Source organism: Hesperophylax consimilis, chromosome 15 (assembly GCF_061612785.1).
Source record: "Hesperophylax consimilis isolate HC1 chromosome 15, BYU_Hcon_1.0, whole genome shotgun sequence".
Lineage (NCBI taxonomy): Eukaryota > Metazoa > Arthropoda > Insecta > Trichoptera > Limnephilidae > Hesperophylax > Hesperophylax consimilis.
Genome location: NC_142850.1, coordinates 28,313,253 through 28,333,829, shown reverse-complemented (window position 1 = coordinate 28,333,829; position 20,577 = coordinate 28,313,253). Strand labels below are relative to the sequence as shown.

The 20,577-nt window shown below is 33.3% G+C and overlaps 1 protein-coding gene across 2 annotated transcripts in view; it reads right to left on the bottom strand.

Annotated features, from left to right (window-relative positions):
- Positions 1–20,577, bottom strand: part of trh (PAS domain-containing protein trachealess) — a 490,370-nt gene that overhangs the window by 105,359 nt on the left and 364,434 nt on the right. The window contains exon 1 of one of the 2 annotated variants that reach the window (XM_089640097.1): positions 12,337–13,505. The exons of the other annotated variant lie outside the window; for it this stretch is intronic. Within the exon in view, the coding sequence (XP_089496223.1) occupies positions 12,337–12,530 (194 nt within the window). The 5' untranslated portion in view covers positions 12,531–13,505. Of the gene's footprint in view, positions 1–12,336; positions 13,506–20,577 lie in introns of those variants that run through there. 2 annotated transcript variants of the gene reach the window in all.

The window sequence follows — 20,577 nt, the reverse complement described above, 5'->3', positions numbered from 1 at the left end:
ATGATTTTTTCGAAATTTTAACGATTTAACCGTTTGGGTGCCAATCGTCGATTTTCGTCGATTCGTGTTTTAACGAAGATTGCCGATCGTCGATTTCCGTCGATTGCGTCAGTCGTGTTCTGATTCGCGCGTTTTTTCGAAACGCCTGGACTTCGGGATCCTCCTCCGCGTGATTCTAAACCAATATTCTTTAATAAAACACCGAAAAAATCATCGAAATCCTTGAAAATTCAAAGAATTTATGGGGTTTTACAAAAATATATAGTTTCATAAAAAATAATATTTTTTTGGTGGCATTTTACAAGCAACTGTATGAATTTTTTTGACACTCAAACGGTTAAGGTAGTTTTCAGGTAAAAAAGCTGAATTGTTTATACGAAGAAAAAAATATTCTTTTGTGGATAAATATTTTCGTATGGGAAAAGAACAACGGAATTTCGAATAATGTTATTTTTCTTTTTTACTTCTACCATCATGTAAAATCACCTCCCGAAGTTTGTGAGCTTTATCCCCAGACACACTGTATTATAAGAAGAAAAATATTATTTTAATCTTCTCATCAAAATAACCCGACGTTGCTCCTGGTTGCGAATGATTTGTAGTAATGTTTTGACATAAAACATTGACATTTAACTACTTTTTATAAACATAATATGATTTATTACATATAGAAACCTTACGGAAAAAAATCTCTAAATGAAAGAATGAAAACCCTATCAAAATCCTTTGCGTAGTTTAGAAGAACTAAGCGCAAACAGACAGACGCGGATACCGACTCTATTTTATAATATTTCGAAATAATAGATTGATCATAATTTAACACATTTCAACTGTAGTTGTCTGATATATAACGTTTATACTGCAACTATATTTTTATTTTTTCTATTCTGTTATACAGGGTTTTCCAATAAGAGGTGTTATTTTGATATTCAAAGAAAAATGCCATTTTTTAAATATAATTGATCGAATGTTTATTTCATTATGAAAACGAAAGTATGCCGTTAATAGTAAAAAATAACATCAGTCAAATGACCACCACGACCACGCCTACAGGACCATATCCTTTTCATAAAATTTTCCATTACCAAATGGCAAAGTGGCTGCCTTATGTCCTCGATAGCCTCACGAATTCCATCTTTTAGGTCTTGAATCGACGCTGAGCTGTTGGCGTAGATCTTTTCTTTCAAGTGGCCTCAAAGGAAGAAGTCGCAAGGTGTTAAATCACAAGATCTCGGTGGCCAATTGTGATCACCTCTTCGAGAGATAACACGGTCCGGAAACTTTTCCCGTAAAAGATCAATGGTTTCGTTGCTTGTTGTCTTGTTGAAAGTAAACGTTGTCCAAATTAATACCATCAAATTCCGGCCATAAAAAATCATTAATTCCTTAATTAATATTCAAAATAACACCTCTTATTGGAAAACCCTTTATTAACTTAACCGTGTCATTTTATGAAGTGTTGTCTGTATGTATACCTTCTGACAAACTGCAAAAACAGTTTAGCAGGTTTAAATTGTAAAATAAAAAAATGTATATTTTACTCAGATAAAAATACATTCAGTTGAACTTAGTACGTACCTTCTAGTTATGCTAGGTAAAAATAATCTGCATACTAAATATGACGAAACATCTGTCTCGTGTCCTACGATCATTGATGCAACAATCACATTATCATTGGTAGATACTTCGAGTATCACTAAAGCAAACGATCTGTAGGGGCATTGCACCGGTTCTGGATCTTGTGGTCGGCAGAAACCACTAATAACCCCTGGGAACTGTTCGGCACTACAGCGCATTGAAATCACATGATATTATTATAATACCACCGGTGATATCATTCCGTTGATTCAGTGGGAATGCAACTGGACTTGATTCAACTCTTTAGAACAGCAAATAAACAAACATTTATTGATAATATTATTCTTATTTATGAAGTTGTTAAAATCAAGAGTTTCTTATAAAATAAAATATTTATATAAGCCAACCAGAAAAAACCTTTTTTTTCAATTACACATCTATTTTCAAATGTCAAAAAATGATTTGACTGAGGATTGAACCTTCCTACCCAGAAACTGTAGTCGAAAACTCGGAAACTAGGACTGAAATTTATTTCGTATATTAACAGCTGTAATGTCATCCGATTTCAGAAAAGTGCTTATGTGGCCGCGTGTATGTAAGTGATTGCCACCAAAAATTGAAAGAATGCATTGTCATCGATATCGAGTCTATCTGTCAAGTTTCAGCTTGTTCGGATGTCGGGAAGTGGGATAATTTCAGCTTCCATTAATTCATTACATAAAATTCAAAGTCAAATTACGTTTTAAAAAAACACGAATGATATGTTTTTTTTAACTAATTATGAACTGGATAGTGATTATAAGGTAAAATGGCTAGGTGTGAGAAAATTTAAATGCTTTGTGTTTTTGCTTGTAGCAATTTTTATTCTTATAGCATTCCTAGTCCCTTGTCGTTTTTTGTCACAGTGATAATGATTTTACAATTTTTAATAGATTTCTTAACTATTTAACTATCGCAAACGTGAATATTTTTGCAATTAATCAATATGCTAACTACGCTTTATGTTTAGCTAGATTTTGATAGTAAAGCCTAAAAATGTTTGTTTGAGGGTTTAAATATGTTTCCTTTGGGAACTATTAACCTTTTTTCAAATGTGAATGAACTGCATCCAACCGTCTGGAGCCAGTGAGACTAAGGCATCCTCAATTGAAGTATGTTTTAGGTTAGGTTAAGTTGAAGGCTTTAGGTTGTGGGGAGGGGAAGTAAGAAGGTATGAAAACAACTGGATATTCAGATCCTATCACTAAATAAAACTACTAAACTTAGCTATTTCAAGCAACGTTTCAATTCTAAATTACACTAGGGCAATACTGAGAGTACTTACTGATTTTTTATATTTTTTTTATATTAACTCCACACAGGAGGCCCTGAAGAAAATAATTTCCCTCAGGGCCTATGTCATCTTTGGGGATGCTGTGTGGAGGGTCTTTTTGTGGTGAGGAAGGAGTGAACATGGGTCTTGAAGAGTCCCATGTTGTAGGAGGGAGGAAACACAGAGGCCGGCAGTTCGTTCCACAGCCGAGCTGTTGAACTTAAGAACGAATCGTAGAAGCGACCCGTTCTCATGTGACAAATGTCAACCGTGTACAAATGTTGGGCACGCGTTTGGCGTGTATCCCGACTACGCACCGGTGCCGAAGGGATCAATGACGCTAGTATAAAATTAGCTATATAAAATTACACGAAGAATACTTACTGATGTAAATTATTATTTTTTTTTAAATACGGTCAAATTATTCGTTTTCCTGTTTAAAACGATACTGCAGGCATTTAACGATTGAATTGACAGGTTTCATAACAAATTATCAGTAAAGCACGAATATGTTATGGGGAAGACGGAACACGTGCTCTTAAAAATGTTTTCGTCCATTATATTAATTAGGAAAAAGCCACCTGCATGAACATGTGTTCAGATATATTCTGAATGACTAAAATTTTATTAGAAAATGGGCATACAGTCACATTTTTAACAGTAATTTAATAAATCATTTATACTAATTTTTCTCCGTGTACTTCATATTAATTTAATTAATGTGAGGAAGGGCAGAAAAAAGCTGGAATCTTTAATAATATATTAAAATAAATGTCCAGATGTGTGCTGAAAGTAACGTAACATTCCCTAAAGTAAAAACATATTACATTATATTGGAGTAAAGCGTTAATTTTCTTTGAAAACTATTATAATCTCTTAGCCCTGATAATATACCGTTTGTATGAACCTACCTATTTAAATATAATAATTTTATTCTCAAGTAATTATTCTAGCAACTTGCCCGGCGTAGGCAAATTTGAAAGGTAAAAAAACTACCTATTTTCAGACAGTATCAATCGATATAGGTTATATAAAATATATTGAAATGTAAATTGCCTGTGCAAGTCAATACTAAGATTTCTAAATACATATTATTTTACTAAATTCCTATCGATAGATCGATCTAAAAACTCGCCATACGGTTAACCATGAGACCGCAGATTTCTTTCAGCTTCCAATTGGAGTATGTATTTCGAAATTGAGTCATTGAAATCATGTTGTATTACCTCTTTGTCAATAGAAATCGATTCTGTATATTATAGTATAACGTATAATGGTTGATATTTCAAAACCAAAGAAACACGAGAAAAAAGAAATGAATTTATAGGGCCTGCGCGAAGCGAACAACGTAAATAAATAATAACAAAAATATATAAACAAGTTTTCACATAGGTAGCAGAGAATTGAAATAAAATGGTGTTACGATAATCACTGTGCTTGTATTTGAAAGTAATGTCGAAATGCGTAAGTTTTTTATGTTTGTCATTATGATAAGATGAAGTCTGAAAGTCATTAATGTAGGCATTACAACTGATAAAACTAATGTATTTAGATGACTAAAAGAAATTAGATATTTGTCAAGAAAGTAATCATTAGATATTGGTATAAAAAATAAGCTAGTTATGTTAGGTTGTTTAAATAATGAAAGATAAAAGATCAACATTGTTTGAAAACAAATTGGAGGTCAATTCGACTCTTTTGTTAGATAATCAAATTTTCACATAAAAAATGACAAAATGATCAAAAAATACAATAATACCTCAAATAATATATAATACTTTTGGACAAAGGACACAGTACTACTTAGAAACAGGGATATTTCATATAAAAACCAACTAAAAAATAAAGAATAACATACAGACGTACCATAGAGGACACACAATAAGATCTGTTTTTGGTTTATTTTTGAGTTAGAGGTTCAAATCACTATAGAATAATGCAAAACAATATACTGTAATATGTAGACTTCAGATAAGGTATATTGTGAGTTCTGTATTTAAAAAAAATCAAGCCAAACCCAATTTAAAAGTAGGTACACGGAGAAAAATGAATATTAATAATTATTAACAATCTCTTCAAACTATCAATAATCCGGTAATAACGGGGTAGCAAGCAAAATGAATTAACAGGTTTCCTAATGAACATTAAATTTACTATTTCATTTACATCAGTAAACCTATTTATTTGTTATAGACCTACAATCATATTGTTAACCCGATTACCAATACTTTGAGGAGATTCTCAATAAATTAGCAATACTCAATTTACACATTTTGATAACTAATATTATTATTTTAAAAGGCAAGTAATTAAAAAAAAATATATATTTTTTATGAATTAACTAGCTACCATGATTTTATACGTAAAATTTTAAACGCGATTCCACATTTATCGTCGACTAAATATTTTTTTTCATTATTCTTCGTATGCTGACAAATTTTGTAACTCAATACCAAACCATGGCATTATTTGTAGCTTTAAACTTTACATTATAAACTTTATATCGTAATTAGACTTCGTGTGTCGGTTGCGTTATTTAACACAGTAGCAGCATTTTGTTTTTTGTTACAAAATTTTGAATTTTGTACAACTTGGTTTACCGTCTAACTTTATGATACGGTAGCCGATTAGCCCGGGGCGAATTTTTAAAAATTAGTTAGCCACCAATACTCATTTTAGTTGTTACCGACATGAAAAAATCCAACCGTCTAGTTTCGTTTGACCGCAAGCTATTTGGTAAATTCGGGAGTACGAGAAGAGAGAATACTGACTTTTATGAATGGGAATGTTACTCAATTATTTATTAGATTTTTTTCAAATTACGAACCCAAGAGAAAAATATAAAATCTTTAAATGTTATTCATACAGATCAAGAAACGCCGATTCTGAATTAAATATATAATATATATTCACGTAAAATTAATCAGTTGTTTAAAATTAATTCATCACCATTACGTTGGCATCCTTGGTTGGCGGGTTCTGACGTCACCATAAAAAAAATGAAAACATTCATTCTGGTTTCGTAAGGATATTTTATGTGTCGATTTTGTTTGGATATTAAATTTATGCATTTTTGTAGTTGGTGAAACTAAAACTTAATTTTGGCAACAAATTTGAAATATATATTAAGAGTTTAAAAAAACTTTTGATAATGACGGAAATATCATATTATAATGGGAAAACCCAGGGAAAACCGACAGCAAACTACTAAAATTCTATGACTGTATTTTAAATAAGAGTATTATTATTCTTGGAGTTGAAGTTTTTAAATAGGTAGGCACATAACTGTATTAATTTCTTTAGTTATGGTTTAGTATGAATATATACAACCATTATATTATGTACATAATTTTTTTTTATTTGACCCCAGATATTATATCCTCAAAAAAACGAATCAGAAATTCAGTACACGTAAAAAAAGGACCGACCCGGAAAATGATTGAATTTTTATACGTTGGTATAGTGCAATAACAATAGTGAAGAGATTTTGACATTTTATAAATACGCTCTCCATTAAAATTGGTTAAATTTAAGGACAAAGTTGGAATTCGGCATATAAAATTCAAACATAGTATTTTATGAAAATTTACGTATTTAATTTAATTTTTGCTTTAATAATGCAACATAAATACGAATATTTATTGTAAGTACCTAATTGGTAGGTACCCTTATTTCACGAAAAAGTGTGGCGAAATTAAAGTCATGTAGGTACATATATATTAAAACATTATTTTTCATAAAGTCGTTTAAACTATCAAACTATGCGTCTACGCCAAAATAAGAAAAAAAATCCTAAAATTGCCGTTTTCTTACCGATTTTTTTTTATCTCTAATGTCTTTAAATTTTTTAATCTTTTGATATTCGCTATAATTCAATAAAGTAATGTTACATTTGAGAAACAAGCGACATTTATAATCTATTTATTTGCAATAAGAACAAGGAAGTTTAAAAGCATCGCGTCAGTAAACTTGATTGATGGAATTGATCAACCGAAATGGAATTTAATAAAAAAAGTTCAATGGTAAGCCGACGTATGACAAACTAATTCATTTTGAATGCTACTTGGTAATGAATTAGTTACTTCTGATAAATTTGCTAGAAATATGGTAGAACCTTTACGATACTAAAGTTATATGATTTTCAGACACTGCCAATAAACTTTAAAAAAAACTTTTCCAAATAAAAATCACCATGCGTTCATTTGAGGCCTAATGTTCAGGAACCGGTATTAAGGACGTCTGTCTGGTCCTTTACATCCTTTGAACCGTCTATTAGTTCCACTCTTCATAATTCAAACTATTATTATTTTTGTGATCGGGTTGTTTTGAGTTTTTTTTAAACAATTGACGAATAAAGATACAATTACAGAACTCGAATAGAACCTTCACATAACTTGAAAATCTACTTTGAAATTTGACGAAAGGTTCAAATTCTGTGAAAAAATCCGTACTTAAACTGTCCCAGTATTCTTCCACAGAAAAAAACATATCTACGTTCAAGTGTAGCAAAGCAACAATCGAATGAATCAATGGAAGCAATTGAATCAATTCCCGCAACCAAAGGTGGGCACCAACGATAAACATTTCATTCAAAAATATCCAAGCATGCAATATGCTATAAAACATGAGCTCATGTAACTTTGAACGATAATGCTGGTTAACATGCTCATTTAGGTTAAAATCCTTAAGATGATATTTGAAAAATCCACAAATAACCGAAACATAAAAGCGCATGCTTTCGTCATCATCGTATATTCATCACACCAAAATAATCAAATTTTCGAACGAAATAATTTATTTTGTAATACTTAAATAAGATCGTTTCAATATCGATTCCCGATCTCGGATGTCGATGGTGCATTGAAAAAGATGATTAAAAATATAATGGAATTAAAAAAAACCTGTGTCCAATGTCCAATACAGGCGTAATGCTGGGTGCATCAGGCCCAGTGACTTGCACATAAACCACAGGATATAAGAATAACGATTGCTTGCATGGAAAGGGCGGTAAAGTGCAGGAAGATTGAACTAAATCTATGGGCGGTTTTGCCAGAGGGAAAAAAATTTAAGTTCGTGTTGATGAGGTGGTTTGTGCTGCAATTATGCTAGAAGGTGTCTATTCAATTTTAGGGTAAGCTGTACTTGCCCTATTTCGATACAGTAGGTACGGTACACGGTTCAATTATGTTGTTGCTCTGAATTCTAAATAAGTCCGTTTTTAAGTCATAGTCCCTCCTTATGCGGGCTGGTAGTTACCGCAAATTATCTGGTAAATTATCTCATTATAATATTATAGACAGCCCTGATTTATTTAGCCTAATTAACTTCAATTTACCGATCAAAAATATTCGTTCAAAAATATATTTCATTAATTGCAACAACAATATTACTAAGTCATTTAAATACTCGCTTGTACCTAGATAACATGCAGTTGGCAATGCTTTCTAAAAATAGTAGATGTGTTCAATTGAACGGAATTTAGTTACAAGAAGGCTATAAAAATATACCTTATAAATAAAGATTAATGTCAGATCATGTTGCATAATTTTTTTAAGAAGTTTTACTTCAAAGATACTATTGTTTGTAAGAGTATAAATAAATAATTAAACACCAATCTGCTATTTTCTTTTGCACTATTTTCATTCTACTTTAGCTATCTTCAACAAATTTAGAATACCATAAAGTTTTGCTTTAATGAGAGGATGAGTCTTTGAATTATATAATATAAGTAGGTAGAAGTTTTGCGTTATAAATGTGAGACTATTGAAAACGAATGAGGACCTTTTAAAATAACTAAAACCAAAGCAAACAGAGTTTTAAATACACTGCCGATATCCGTCATCTCATTTACATAAAGTAATACAGGTTGGTCCGTGATAAAAAGATGTAAAAGAAAGAGATCAAATGGAACTCCATTACAAGCATGACGCCTCTTAAATTAGTTTCCTCTCTATTTTACCGCCATACAAAAGCTGAAAGGATACTGCTTATGAATGAAGGATTAGCCATAGAGAAGATCAAAATACTGAGAAAAAATCAATCCAGAACCGGTTTCAGTGAGAGCAATATGTAGATGATATCGCTGGGTAATCCGGGAGTGATGTAAAAAGTGTGCTCAACGTCTTGTTATGAAATTAACACTCAATTTATTGCAGCAAACTTTGACACGTTCCACGAAACAAGTTTGGATATATGTGGACGGCGATCTATGGTATGTCTTTAGACGTTAAAATGGCAGAAAAACTGTATATTCTCTACTTTTAACAGAAAATACGTTCCTTCATAGTAAATCGTACTTATCATTTTTTCGAAACTTTGTTTTTGGTGCTTGGATTTCTTTATTTAGTCATTTTCAAAATAACTTTAAATTTATGAGTCAGTAAATTTTTAAAAGTATCTTGGCTGGAAGAAATGCCTAAATTAGATGTGTTTCTTTGTATGCAGTATGAAAAGAAACCCGCATTGCTTCGTACACGGAGAAAAATGAGTATTGCTGATTTATTAAAATCCTGATGATTCATTCCTTAAAGCCTGCAGTCCCGTTTTAAACAGGCATACGAGTGATTGGAAGAAATTTTTACTAAATAAGAAGTTTTCTCCGTGTAGAAGAGAAAAAACTGCATGTTTTGAAAGCGAGAATCTTGCTCAGTTCAAAATGAAGGGAACATGTGAAATCGGATAACAGCAAGTGTTTTGACTTATTATAAATAAAATATGAGAAATTAAACAGGATAGATCCATCTTCTCTCCCTCCACAGGTAAAATATAGGTATGATGAAAGGATACGAGTCAGAGTTCTTAGAATTCTAAGAATCTAGGATGTGAACAACAAAATTCGAAGCGAATCTCAAACTTGCTGTAAATTTACATAGATTATGGTTATATTTTGGCAATGGGTATGTGAACTTTACATAAATAAATTCTGGGTATGTATTTAAATGAGCAGTGAAAAGCGGCGGTAAGTCAACATGACTGAATTATTTTATTGTACTGTGGGAGCATCGCAGAACATTGTGGGAACACAGTATTCTCTCACACTAAATAGGATGAATAATTGCTGGCTATTGTTGTCCTGCTCATTTTAGCATAGTAATTCGTGAGGCTGATTCATCAATTGTCTTAAGTGATTGAATATTTATAAACGCGCCTGTGGTTTACATGCACTAATGCTCTATTGTGCTAAGCTGCATATGAAATACATAAACAAATACCTCTGGTTGATTTATTTACTTGGACAAATTCTTCGGCTAAAAGATGAGAAGATGTGTTTTAAATAAGTATTGATTCTCAGACTCATTGATTGGCAGGAATAAACTTTCGTATGTAATTAATTAAAATACGTCAAATTGAACACGTAGATACCTTCTTACAACCTTTACAGAGAAGAAATAATAATGACGACACATGGTGCATTGAAGATAGTGGGACGTGATGCATGATTATAGTAGAAACAATTATTCGACATTGTTGCTTGTCTGAATTCATTTCTGATCACTAACATCTTAAATAAGTTAAATTTAACGTACAGATAGTTTATAATATAGATAGGAACTACAAAGAATAGACGGTAACATTGTACGATAGGTAGGATCTACAAGGAGTAGACGAAAAAATTGTAAGATAGGTAGGAACTACAAGGAATAGATGGTAAAATTGTAAGATAGGTAGGAACTATAAGGAATAGACCGTTAAATTGTAAGATGGATAGAAACTACAAGGAATAGATGGCAAAATTGTAAGATAGGCAGGAACTACAAGGAATAGACGGTAAAATTGTAAGATAGGTAGGAACTACAAGGAAGAGACGGTAAAATTGTAAGATAGGTAGGAACTACAAGGAAGAGACGGTAAAATTGTAAGATAGGTATGAACTACAAGGAAGAGACGGTAAAATTGTAAGATAGGTAGGAACTACAAGGAAGAGACGGTAAAATTGACAAAGTATGTTCAGAGTTCAACATCATATATTGTTAGTTCCTTTTACGGCTTATTATGTTTGTTATGAAAATGGTTCTTTCCTGGTGTATTTATAATAATTTGGGTAATTCCCATAGAACTTGTGCTACTGGGTTCAAAATTACAACCATAAAAGTTCATGGGGGAATTAACGACGATTTTTTCAACCAAGCTGAAGATTTTGGTGTGAACTTTCGCCTTTCACTCTTAGCACAAAGAAACGAACCAAAAATCGCTTTGAAATATATCAACAGTAAAAAAATCACCTTTGTCACAAAAAATGTTCCGGCGGTTTTTCAAGTGGGTAAAAAACGGCTTAGGATAAATTTCCTTGCAGGTAAGGTATCTAGTACCTTGATATTTTGGTTAAATCTTTTGTGGTGGAAGCTTGCGGTGTGGAATTGTCTCGAAGAGTAAAAAATAAACACGCCAGTAAAAACTAATGGGATAAAAAAACCTATGAATTGACACTGCAATACTTTTTGGGTAGATGTAGACTGCTACCGAATTGCTATTTATAAGCCAAGATATTTTGCTGTAATAGTTGTTATAAAAAGTGGATACGTTTCTGGGAATGTGTCCTTCGATTATGAAAATAATTAGTTCTATGTATTGCTGATCGTTGATTGTGTCGAGTTATCAGACAATTCAAAAACGTGTCTGAGAATAATGTTTTTATGTTACGTTTTTTAAGTGCAATTAACATTAATATATTTAGGAGATAATATTTAAAACGTATTCAAGTTAATAGTTTTGGTGTTTTAGTTATCAATAAATTCTCATAAGCTAAGCGAAGCACATCGATGTAAGCACATGTTATAATAAAGACTTTACATTTTGTGTAAATGACAAATAAAAACAATGGGTATAAAAAGTGTAATAATCGGTACGTAAGAAACAAAAAGATAAGAATATTTGGGATTAACAAAGACGACAAAATTGCCATTCAAATTTAGTTATATTTTATGTCTACCAGTGAGAATTTCGCTGTGGAAAAAGCCTTAAAAAGATTAATCGGTAAAAATGTTTAATTCATCTTATTGTAAAGTTGGATGGACTTCGTTTTTGATAAAATGTTACTGATATCATGTTTGTAATAATTTGTCTTCTGAACAAATTTAAGAAACTGTATCCAAAGCGGAATGTTTGGTAAAATATAGAGTTGTTTCCTTTGCCAAAGGCGAAATGTGGTGATCTTAATGAGCTTGAAACCAAAATGAACTGAAAAAAATAAGTAAAACATCAAAGGAAATTAAACCAAGTTGTTTTATGTCTCAAGATCCAGAGTCGAAAACAGCTTGAAAATAAACTAAAACAATATTAACAGAAACAAAACAATATTAAACTGTCAGAAGGTGTAAAAAAAAATCAATATCAACAAAACAAAGTGATAATAAAATTTCTTCCGGATTGAGTCAAAAAAACAGAACATAATCAACAAAACAAAACAATAAAGAATGATAAGAGTATAAATATAGAACATAACATGCCCGGGTTCAAGATGTGATTGGTTTGTGGTGTTCGGACGGCACAGATCGCCGGCCGGCTGTACGAACCAGGAGTGTGTGAAGGCGGGGCTGCCTAGCCCCATGACCCCGGGCACCCCTTGGCCCACCCCGCGCTGGTGGTGGAAGCCGGCGGAGGCCACGGCGTAGTCCATGGCCACGGCCTGGTAGGGCAGCATGGCTGCGGACGCTCAACTCGCTCAGAAATACATCTCTTCACTGACTGCACTGCTATCTTGGTTGTGGTCCTGATTTGACCAAGCTACTAGTCCAATTTTGGTCTGGTTTTGACTCTCTCTTCAGCTTTTGGGAGATCAATATTAGCTTCTAAAAAATGTTCACTGCACTTCTTGTTGATTTTGATGATGCCAATGTTTTCAGGATTTTGAACTCTGCTTTGGATTTGATAAAGATTAATATTTCGGTTTTGCTTTAAAATATCCACTTGTTTAGCTATAAATTTTGTTTTACCACTTGGAAGATCAATGATGGCTTTTAATTGACCAAATCTAATCACAATTTATTTATTGTCTCTACTATTTGGTACTTTAATACCCAAAAGCCAAATTCCAAGTAAATTCGAAATATTTATCAACGAGGTTTTGAAGATTTCGAGTTCCCTTTGTCATTCAACTTTAAAAGCTCTCTCTGTTTTGGCCTGCGATCACTTAATTTACATGTCATTAATATTTTGTTGTGTCCTAGTAATTTACAATATTCAGTCACTTTCCAACAAGCACAAACCAATAGTTAAAACTGGTGACTTCAACGATAGGTCATTAGCATAAAATGATTATTGTTTTTAATTAATTCACTTTCAACTCAACTTCTAATATTTATAAAACAGACTATTATAATATTGTCAAAATTTCTTTAAACTTTTATTGTCTTTATCCACGAAACCTTCTCAAAATAGACGCTAGAAATCTGGCAGATTCCAGTTAGTTATATTAATCTATTATTAAAATAGTAACTTTGTTTATATTATTTTATTTAGATTTAAATAACACGCACTGATTTGATATGTTTAGTAGTATACAGTAAGTTAGGTTAGGTTACATTCGGGAAAGTCACCGTTGCTCCCTACTGTCAAAAGTATCGTAATCTCGATACAGAAACTTGGTCTAAAACCGACACACTCTCTCTCCAACACTGAAAATGTGCGACTGACAAAAGATCTATTACCAAAAACACTTGTAGCCGAAAAGTCCCCGAGGTGGCAACTCTGTACCCCCGAAGGCTGTGTTCGGGTGTTTCCGTATTAACTCGGTTTCGTCCGCCTCGCGATTGGAGAATGGAGAGTGGGCGTGGTCTCGTTCGATCACCGACTGAGCCCCCTGATTGGCTGGTTGAATTGCGAGGTGGTTTACTTGAAGGATCGGCGCCCAAAATGTGCGCCCAGATATTTTAATCCCCAAAAATAAATACAAAAAACGTTTTATTATCATTTTATTTTAAATGTAGGTAATGTCATCATCGTGTTTACGCGAGTGACGCATTGACATTTTAATTTGCATGGAAACCGGAGTAAAAAGAACAATAACGAATATATATTTTTTTTATTGACGTATTTTCAATCGAATCAAAATATCAACCTATTTGACAATGCGAATCACAGGTGTTGCGGTTTGTAAACTTTTTTGTTTTACTGTCCTGTATTGGTTAGCAAAATCCTAACCCAATATACTTAATTCCTGTGTTTTTAGATTTTTAGAATATACCTTATAACCTAGGTAGGTAGTTTTCCCTCAGGAACGATGTCATCTTACGGGATGTTGTATCGAGGGTTTTTATAAGGATATTTTGAGCCCGGGTCTTGAAGATATCAAAATTGTACCAGAGAGGAACCAAACCCGGCATATTTTTCGATAGCAGAGCTATATATTACGATTAAATAAAAACGAACCGTTCTCACGCTGTAATTATTAACCCGCGTGAGAACCTAATTCCTACCTATCTTTGGAGTATCTTCCATTGGACTACCGGTAGGTAGAACAATCAAAACAGTAATTACACTATCACATTTGTCATTCATGCAATCATTGTTGTCCATTCAATCCTTGTTGTTCATGCAATCCTTGATTTTCATGCAATCCTTGTTGTTCATGCAATCATTGTCGTTCATGCAACCCTTTTTGTTCATGCAATCCATGTTGTTCCTGCAATCCTTGTCGTTCATGTAATCATTGTCGTTCGTGCAAACATTGTTTGCTATGCAATCCTTGTTGTTCATACAACCCTTGTCGTTGATGCAATCCTTGTCGTTCATGAAACCCTTGTTGTTCATGTAATCCTTGTTGTTCATGCAATCCATGTTGTTCCTGCAATCCTTGTCGTTCATGCAATCATTGTTGTTCATGCAAACATTGTTTTCTATGCAATCCTTGTTTTTCATACAACCCTTGTCGTTGATGCAATCCTTGTCGTTCATGCAACCCTTGTTGTTCATGTAATCCTTGTTGTTCATGCAATCCATGTTGTTCCTGCAATCCTTGTTGTTCATGCAATCCTTGTTGTTCGTGCAATCCTTGTCGTTCATGCAATCATTGTTTTCTATGCAATCCTTGTCGTTCATGCAACCCTTGTTGTTCATGAAACCCTTATTTTTCATGCAATCCTTGTTAAAATATTTTTGTGTAGTGATGGAGGACATTGCCAGTCGAGAAATTGAACTCACAACGTCTTGGCGTAAAACCAGTCACGATGCCAACTTAGCCACAGACTGGACGCTTCAAATTGCTTCCACTATTAGTATCAACACAGACAAGAAATCATAACAATTTAATGCACGTAAAAACCTATCAAATAATGTCAAAGACCACATGCCAAACAACAACACTATTCGACAATAGATGCTAACGTAATATAATATTTATGTAGAGTGTCTAGTACCTAGGTGTAGAGCACATCGGACTAATAATCGACTTGTTGAACCAATAGGGGTCAGGAATGAATAAGTAATATTATGTTCTTTTGAATACCGCCTCTGACCCGCTTGGGGCGGCACGCGGGACCCCATGACAGGACCGAAAGTCACGCCCGCCGTAAGGTCAGGCCGTATTAGTCGCTAGTCACTAGTCTAGTCACTAGTCACTACTCGCACAGGCAGGGGCTGTCAAACTGTTAACAATGGTGAACTATTAAATAAATTTGAATTACGTCTTTTTTGGCTTAGATACTATCTTTGATATAATTCATGGATACGAAAACGAAACATAAATACCAACCGGAAGCCATTTTTTTTACTATATACAGAGTGTCTGCAGGTGCAATTGGAGCAGTCCGCTCCAGGCGCCGAATTGTCAAGGCGCCAAGGCGCTAATAATAATTATTAACACCGAGCATTCCTAACACATATAGCCCTTGATGTTGTTTTTCACGAAAATGGCGTCGCATATTTACACAAATCATTCGAATATTATTGATTGCACTGATCGCCTACTAGGCGTCTACTGGTTTTGACATGGAGCGTCAAAATTTCACTCGCCCAGGCGCCGCGCCGTTTCGCTCACCAACTTCGTATACCAACTTCGGGGAAGTGATTTTAAATGATAGTAGGTACAAGTGAAAAAAGACAAATAAAAAAAAATCTGGTAAAAAAGTTGAATTGTCTGTATAGTCAGATAAATATTCTATGGAAAAACTTTTTTTTCCATAAAGTTGAAATTCGAAAAAAATTGAAATTTCAAAAAATTTTTTTTTTTACTTCTATCATCATGTATTATCACCTCACAAAGTTAGCGCACATTACCCCCGGACATCCTGTAAATGTATTATTTATCTGCCTTTATACCTACCTACATATCTAGAAGTAAAACAGTTGTATGTGCGATAATTTCACAGTGAAAGTGATAAAATATATACCTACATATAGATATTATATTTTCATGATCTAACTAAATGGTTTTTGATAATAGCCCACACTGAGAAAATTAAGTATTGCTAGTTTATTATAATTACCTATTCTAAAATTATTGGTAATCCGGTCAAAAACAGGTTTTCAGCCGTATTCGGATTTTCGTGAACACTCATTCTGATAATATATCTATTAGTAATTTACTAATCAGAAAACGTGTAGGTACTTCATTATCAATTCCTGGAATCCCGTCACAAATAATTAACAGGACTACAAATAATTTGAAGAGATTCAAAATAAATTAGCTAAACTCATTTTTGTGCGCGAATTTAAAATTATAAATGGTTCTATCCAACATGTTAACGTGCTACCTTTTATATTTACAAAAAAACAAAATTGGTGCTTAGGATTCGGTTATGTTAACAAATAAAGCAGACATGTTTACATACATATTTTATATTTAAAACAAAAAGTGTCTACCTTCAGCATAATAAGCAACAACAACAACAAACACAAATCCACCCAGCGAACATCCGAAGTAGTCGAAACAACTTTAAAAGAGCTTAAAGCTTACACCAAAGCTTTAAGATATAACCAACGACACCTACAACAGGCCACAACCAAAGCCCGGCTACCCCCAGACCACGTGCCCGATGGAAGATGAATTCAAATGGCTGTATTACCGGTCTGCGTGACTGCTGCGGGTGGGTGGCAGTCATCCCTCCCCCTTCTGCGCTCCTGATAAGACGAGCCCTAAAACTAACCCATTCACTCGTGCAGCCATTCACACGGCCTAGTGATTGACCCAAATTATTTGTTTTTAACAGGCGTGGATTTTTGTCGTGTCTAAGGGGTTAAATTGCTATGACGTGATATTTTTTGAAAATATCAAATACTTTAAAATTAAAAACCGAAACAATTTGTTTTTTATATGTTCGTTTTTTGACATGTCTTTTTGTAAATATCTCATAAGCGTGCCTAGTGTCCAGAGCTAGTAGGACTATCATCCGAATTCAGGAAGGTTTTGAGACCCAATGAGTGTCAAAATGGGATTAGGAAGAAATGAAAAAAGTTGAGATGGAACGATTTTCGATTCTGGTCACCAGATAAAGTCAAAGATAAAGCTGTTGTTTTGATAGCGTATCTAGCAAAATTTCTTGTCTTGTCTTATTTTTTATAGTTACCTAGATATTATAACTGATAATAGTGTCAAAAAGTGTGTACTACTCGTAATTACGACAGAAATTGTCGATAGAGAGTTTCTGTAATCGAAAAATTCTAATATCGGGTGTCAATGCGTCCAGCGTAACTATGATTTGCTTTGAAATTGAGTGTCATTTTCAGAATTGGAACTGATTATGTGAATAATTCAGATAGAGTAAGGTACATGTAATATAATATTTTTCAGGAATCCACACTACCCAGTGATTACAGTGATACAAATATACAGTACCTAGTAATTCCAAGTTATACATGAAATAATTTTATATTTGATAACAAACGCAAACAATATCATAAAGCAATCTATCTTACCGCTACTACATTCCGTAACCTTTGCGATCCCCTGGTAAATTTGAGGTAAAGTTGCCATAAACAAAATCATCCAAATATCTCACCATTAAATAAGGCACTAAAATAAGTAACGTTATATTTCACGCATTAAAAAATCAAACTTATTATAAAAACTAAATTTTGAAAGCAATACGACAGTACGAAAAACTCACCTACAAATTTTATCGATTTTAGTGATGTCCATACAAAATATCGATTGACAAGGTAGCTACCCTGTCTATCCAGCTAGTTTGTATCGATTATTCCGTGCCCCACATTAAGGGTAATAGTACCACCCTCCTCTCTTATATCAAGACAACCCTAATAAAGGCAGTGCACTGTTGCAATTTATGTCTGTACCTACCCCTCGCGGTGCAGTCTGTCATAGTAAATTGTAACAACCCCAAGATATTATTCGCCTAGAGATAACTACACGAATAAATTTGAACCTGCAGCAGAGCGAGATTTACGATTTTTCAATTTTGTGTGAATAACTACTTTTTTTTGGGTTTTTGTATTCATGTCTAAATACTGTTTGACAATACTTATGTATGTGAATCCATCACTCTTAACTATTTAAGGTATTAAACAATAAAGAGCACTTTAGTTAAATAATTACATTAACGTTGGTGGGTTGTAGACAAAGTATTTTTAAAGGGTGGTGTACCTAATTACAAAGACATAATTTTAAAATAACGATTATCATTTGACAGTTATGTAGATGTTTTCCTATTTTAAGTAATTTCGATTATTAAATTTAAAGCACGGAGAGATCTCTAGCAACTAACATTTAATTTGAAGCACGGAGAGATCTCTAGCAACTAATATTAAATTGGAAGCACGGAGAGATCTGTAGCAATAAACTAAAATATAAGTTGGAATTTTTTGGGCCGAAGATTAGGATGCTTTTAAATTTTACATGGAAAGAATTGAAAACGCTTATTTTGCAGGTTGATAGTCTCAATTGGTTAATTTTTTCACCTAAAATGTAGTTGCTAAAAAAATCATTTGCCACTATTCAATTCGAGTAAAAGCATTCTCCAGAAATCTAGTGAAAATTTTCAAAATATCGTTGCATGATACTAAAGCATTTATGCAAGTCTCTTCATCTCAGTAGATATCAAAAATGTGATTAGTCAATAGCAATGCTTTAATAGTAATCCGTTTCATTTTTAGAATGTACCTAGCTTGTATAAATATTACATAAACATTGGTAAAAGTATTAACTATCGTCTTTCGTAAATGGCTATTTATTCAATGATGAAGTTATGTTCGTTTTTTAAAAGATAGAATTTAGATCATAGAAGTTAATATCCTCCTTATCCATTTTATAGGAAAACAGATAATCCTTTTCAAAGACTACACGATTTTAAACACACAAGCAAAGCCAACAGCGTGAAAGCTTTCGTTGGCAAAATCAGATTAAACACTTGAATGCCAAGAGGGGTGGAAGCATAACCTTATTGTTACCCCTTGCATAATTAATATGCCTACAGGGTTGCTGGAATTTTAAGGGATAGAAATATAATCTTATTTTATCTGACTCTTCCATTACAAAGTTGACTGCTAACTGATTATTTTAAAATCAATGAATAAGTAACGACATCTTATCTAGCAACATTTTGGATGTTTGAAAAGCTGACTCTTCAAAAAATAATTAGTTTTCCTAGAACATACCAGACACCTTAAAAAAATACATGAAAAACTGTTAAAATCCCCCAATCTTGTATTTACCTGCATTCCCCAATGCTTTCACAACTCATATGCCGGTGTGCCCCAAGGATCTCATTTCGACCATAATCAATATAGTGAACCCATTATCTATATATTTTTTTTAAATGTTACACTGCGAAACTGTCAATTTATGTTATATTGATTTACTGATGACCTTCAAAAACTAATGTGCTTTGAAGAAGGGGAATTATAAAGATTTGATTATCTTAAGTTCATACGCAAATGCGAACTTTGGCAAAAAATATTTTTAGTGATTCTGTTGGTTGTAACATCATGATCTCCCGTTTTCTTGTTTAGACCACTGTCCGAGATGTACCAGAGAGGCATAAAGGATAAAGGCCTGATAGAAATTAAGATATTCTAATTTTAACTGTCGCAGCCTCCCCAAGGTCCAATGGCCCATTGGTTAGGCGGAGATATCCCATGGAAATTAAGCGGATGACCGCTGGAGATTTGCCAAATTGAATTAGTTAGGGAATGCTTAATGACTCATGTTGTATTTTATTGGTGGTTTCATACTGTGGGTAAATTTTATTAGGTTTTGTCAAGGGATTTTGGTGAAGCGTTTTACTTAAATATTTTATCTGAATGCTGAAACTACTAGTCTCATTCTTAGAGAAAGTGGGACTATGATACTCTAATAGGGTAATTCGAAATTGAGACTTTAAACGCAATTAGAAAGGAAAATTGTTGAGACCTGTTACTAAACATAACATACGCCATTTTCTGTTTGATATTTCACCAAAACAAAACTAGGCTAATTCAGTCACCGTGGAAAAGTGTTCTAAGAGTGTAAGGAAACGTATGTTTACATTTATGAGAGAGAGAAAGCGCCGAGTATGAATGAGAGAGCACAATAGTTGGTATGCAATGTAACGCCTCACAAAAGCGCCCCCGTCTACACAGTGTAAAGACACGGGAACTACATAGCCATCCAGTAGGGCAGCGTTGTGAGGCTGGTTAAGGTAGGGGCATTTATAAGGTATTTATCTTCTCCTTTCCTATATATATTACAGTAGTACCTGTGTACTCTACCCACACGAATTATTATTACATTACCCGAATCAAAATATTTGAATTGGTGG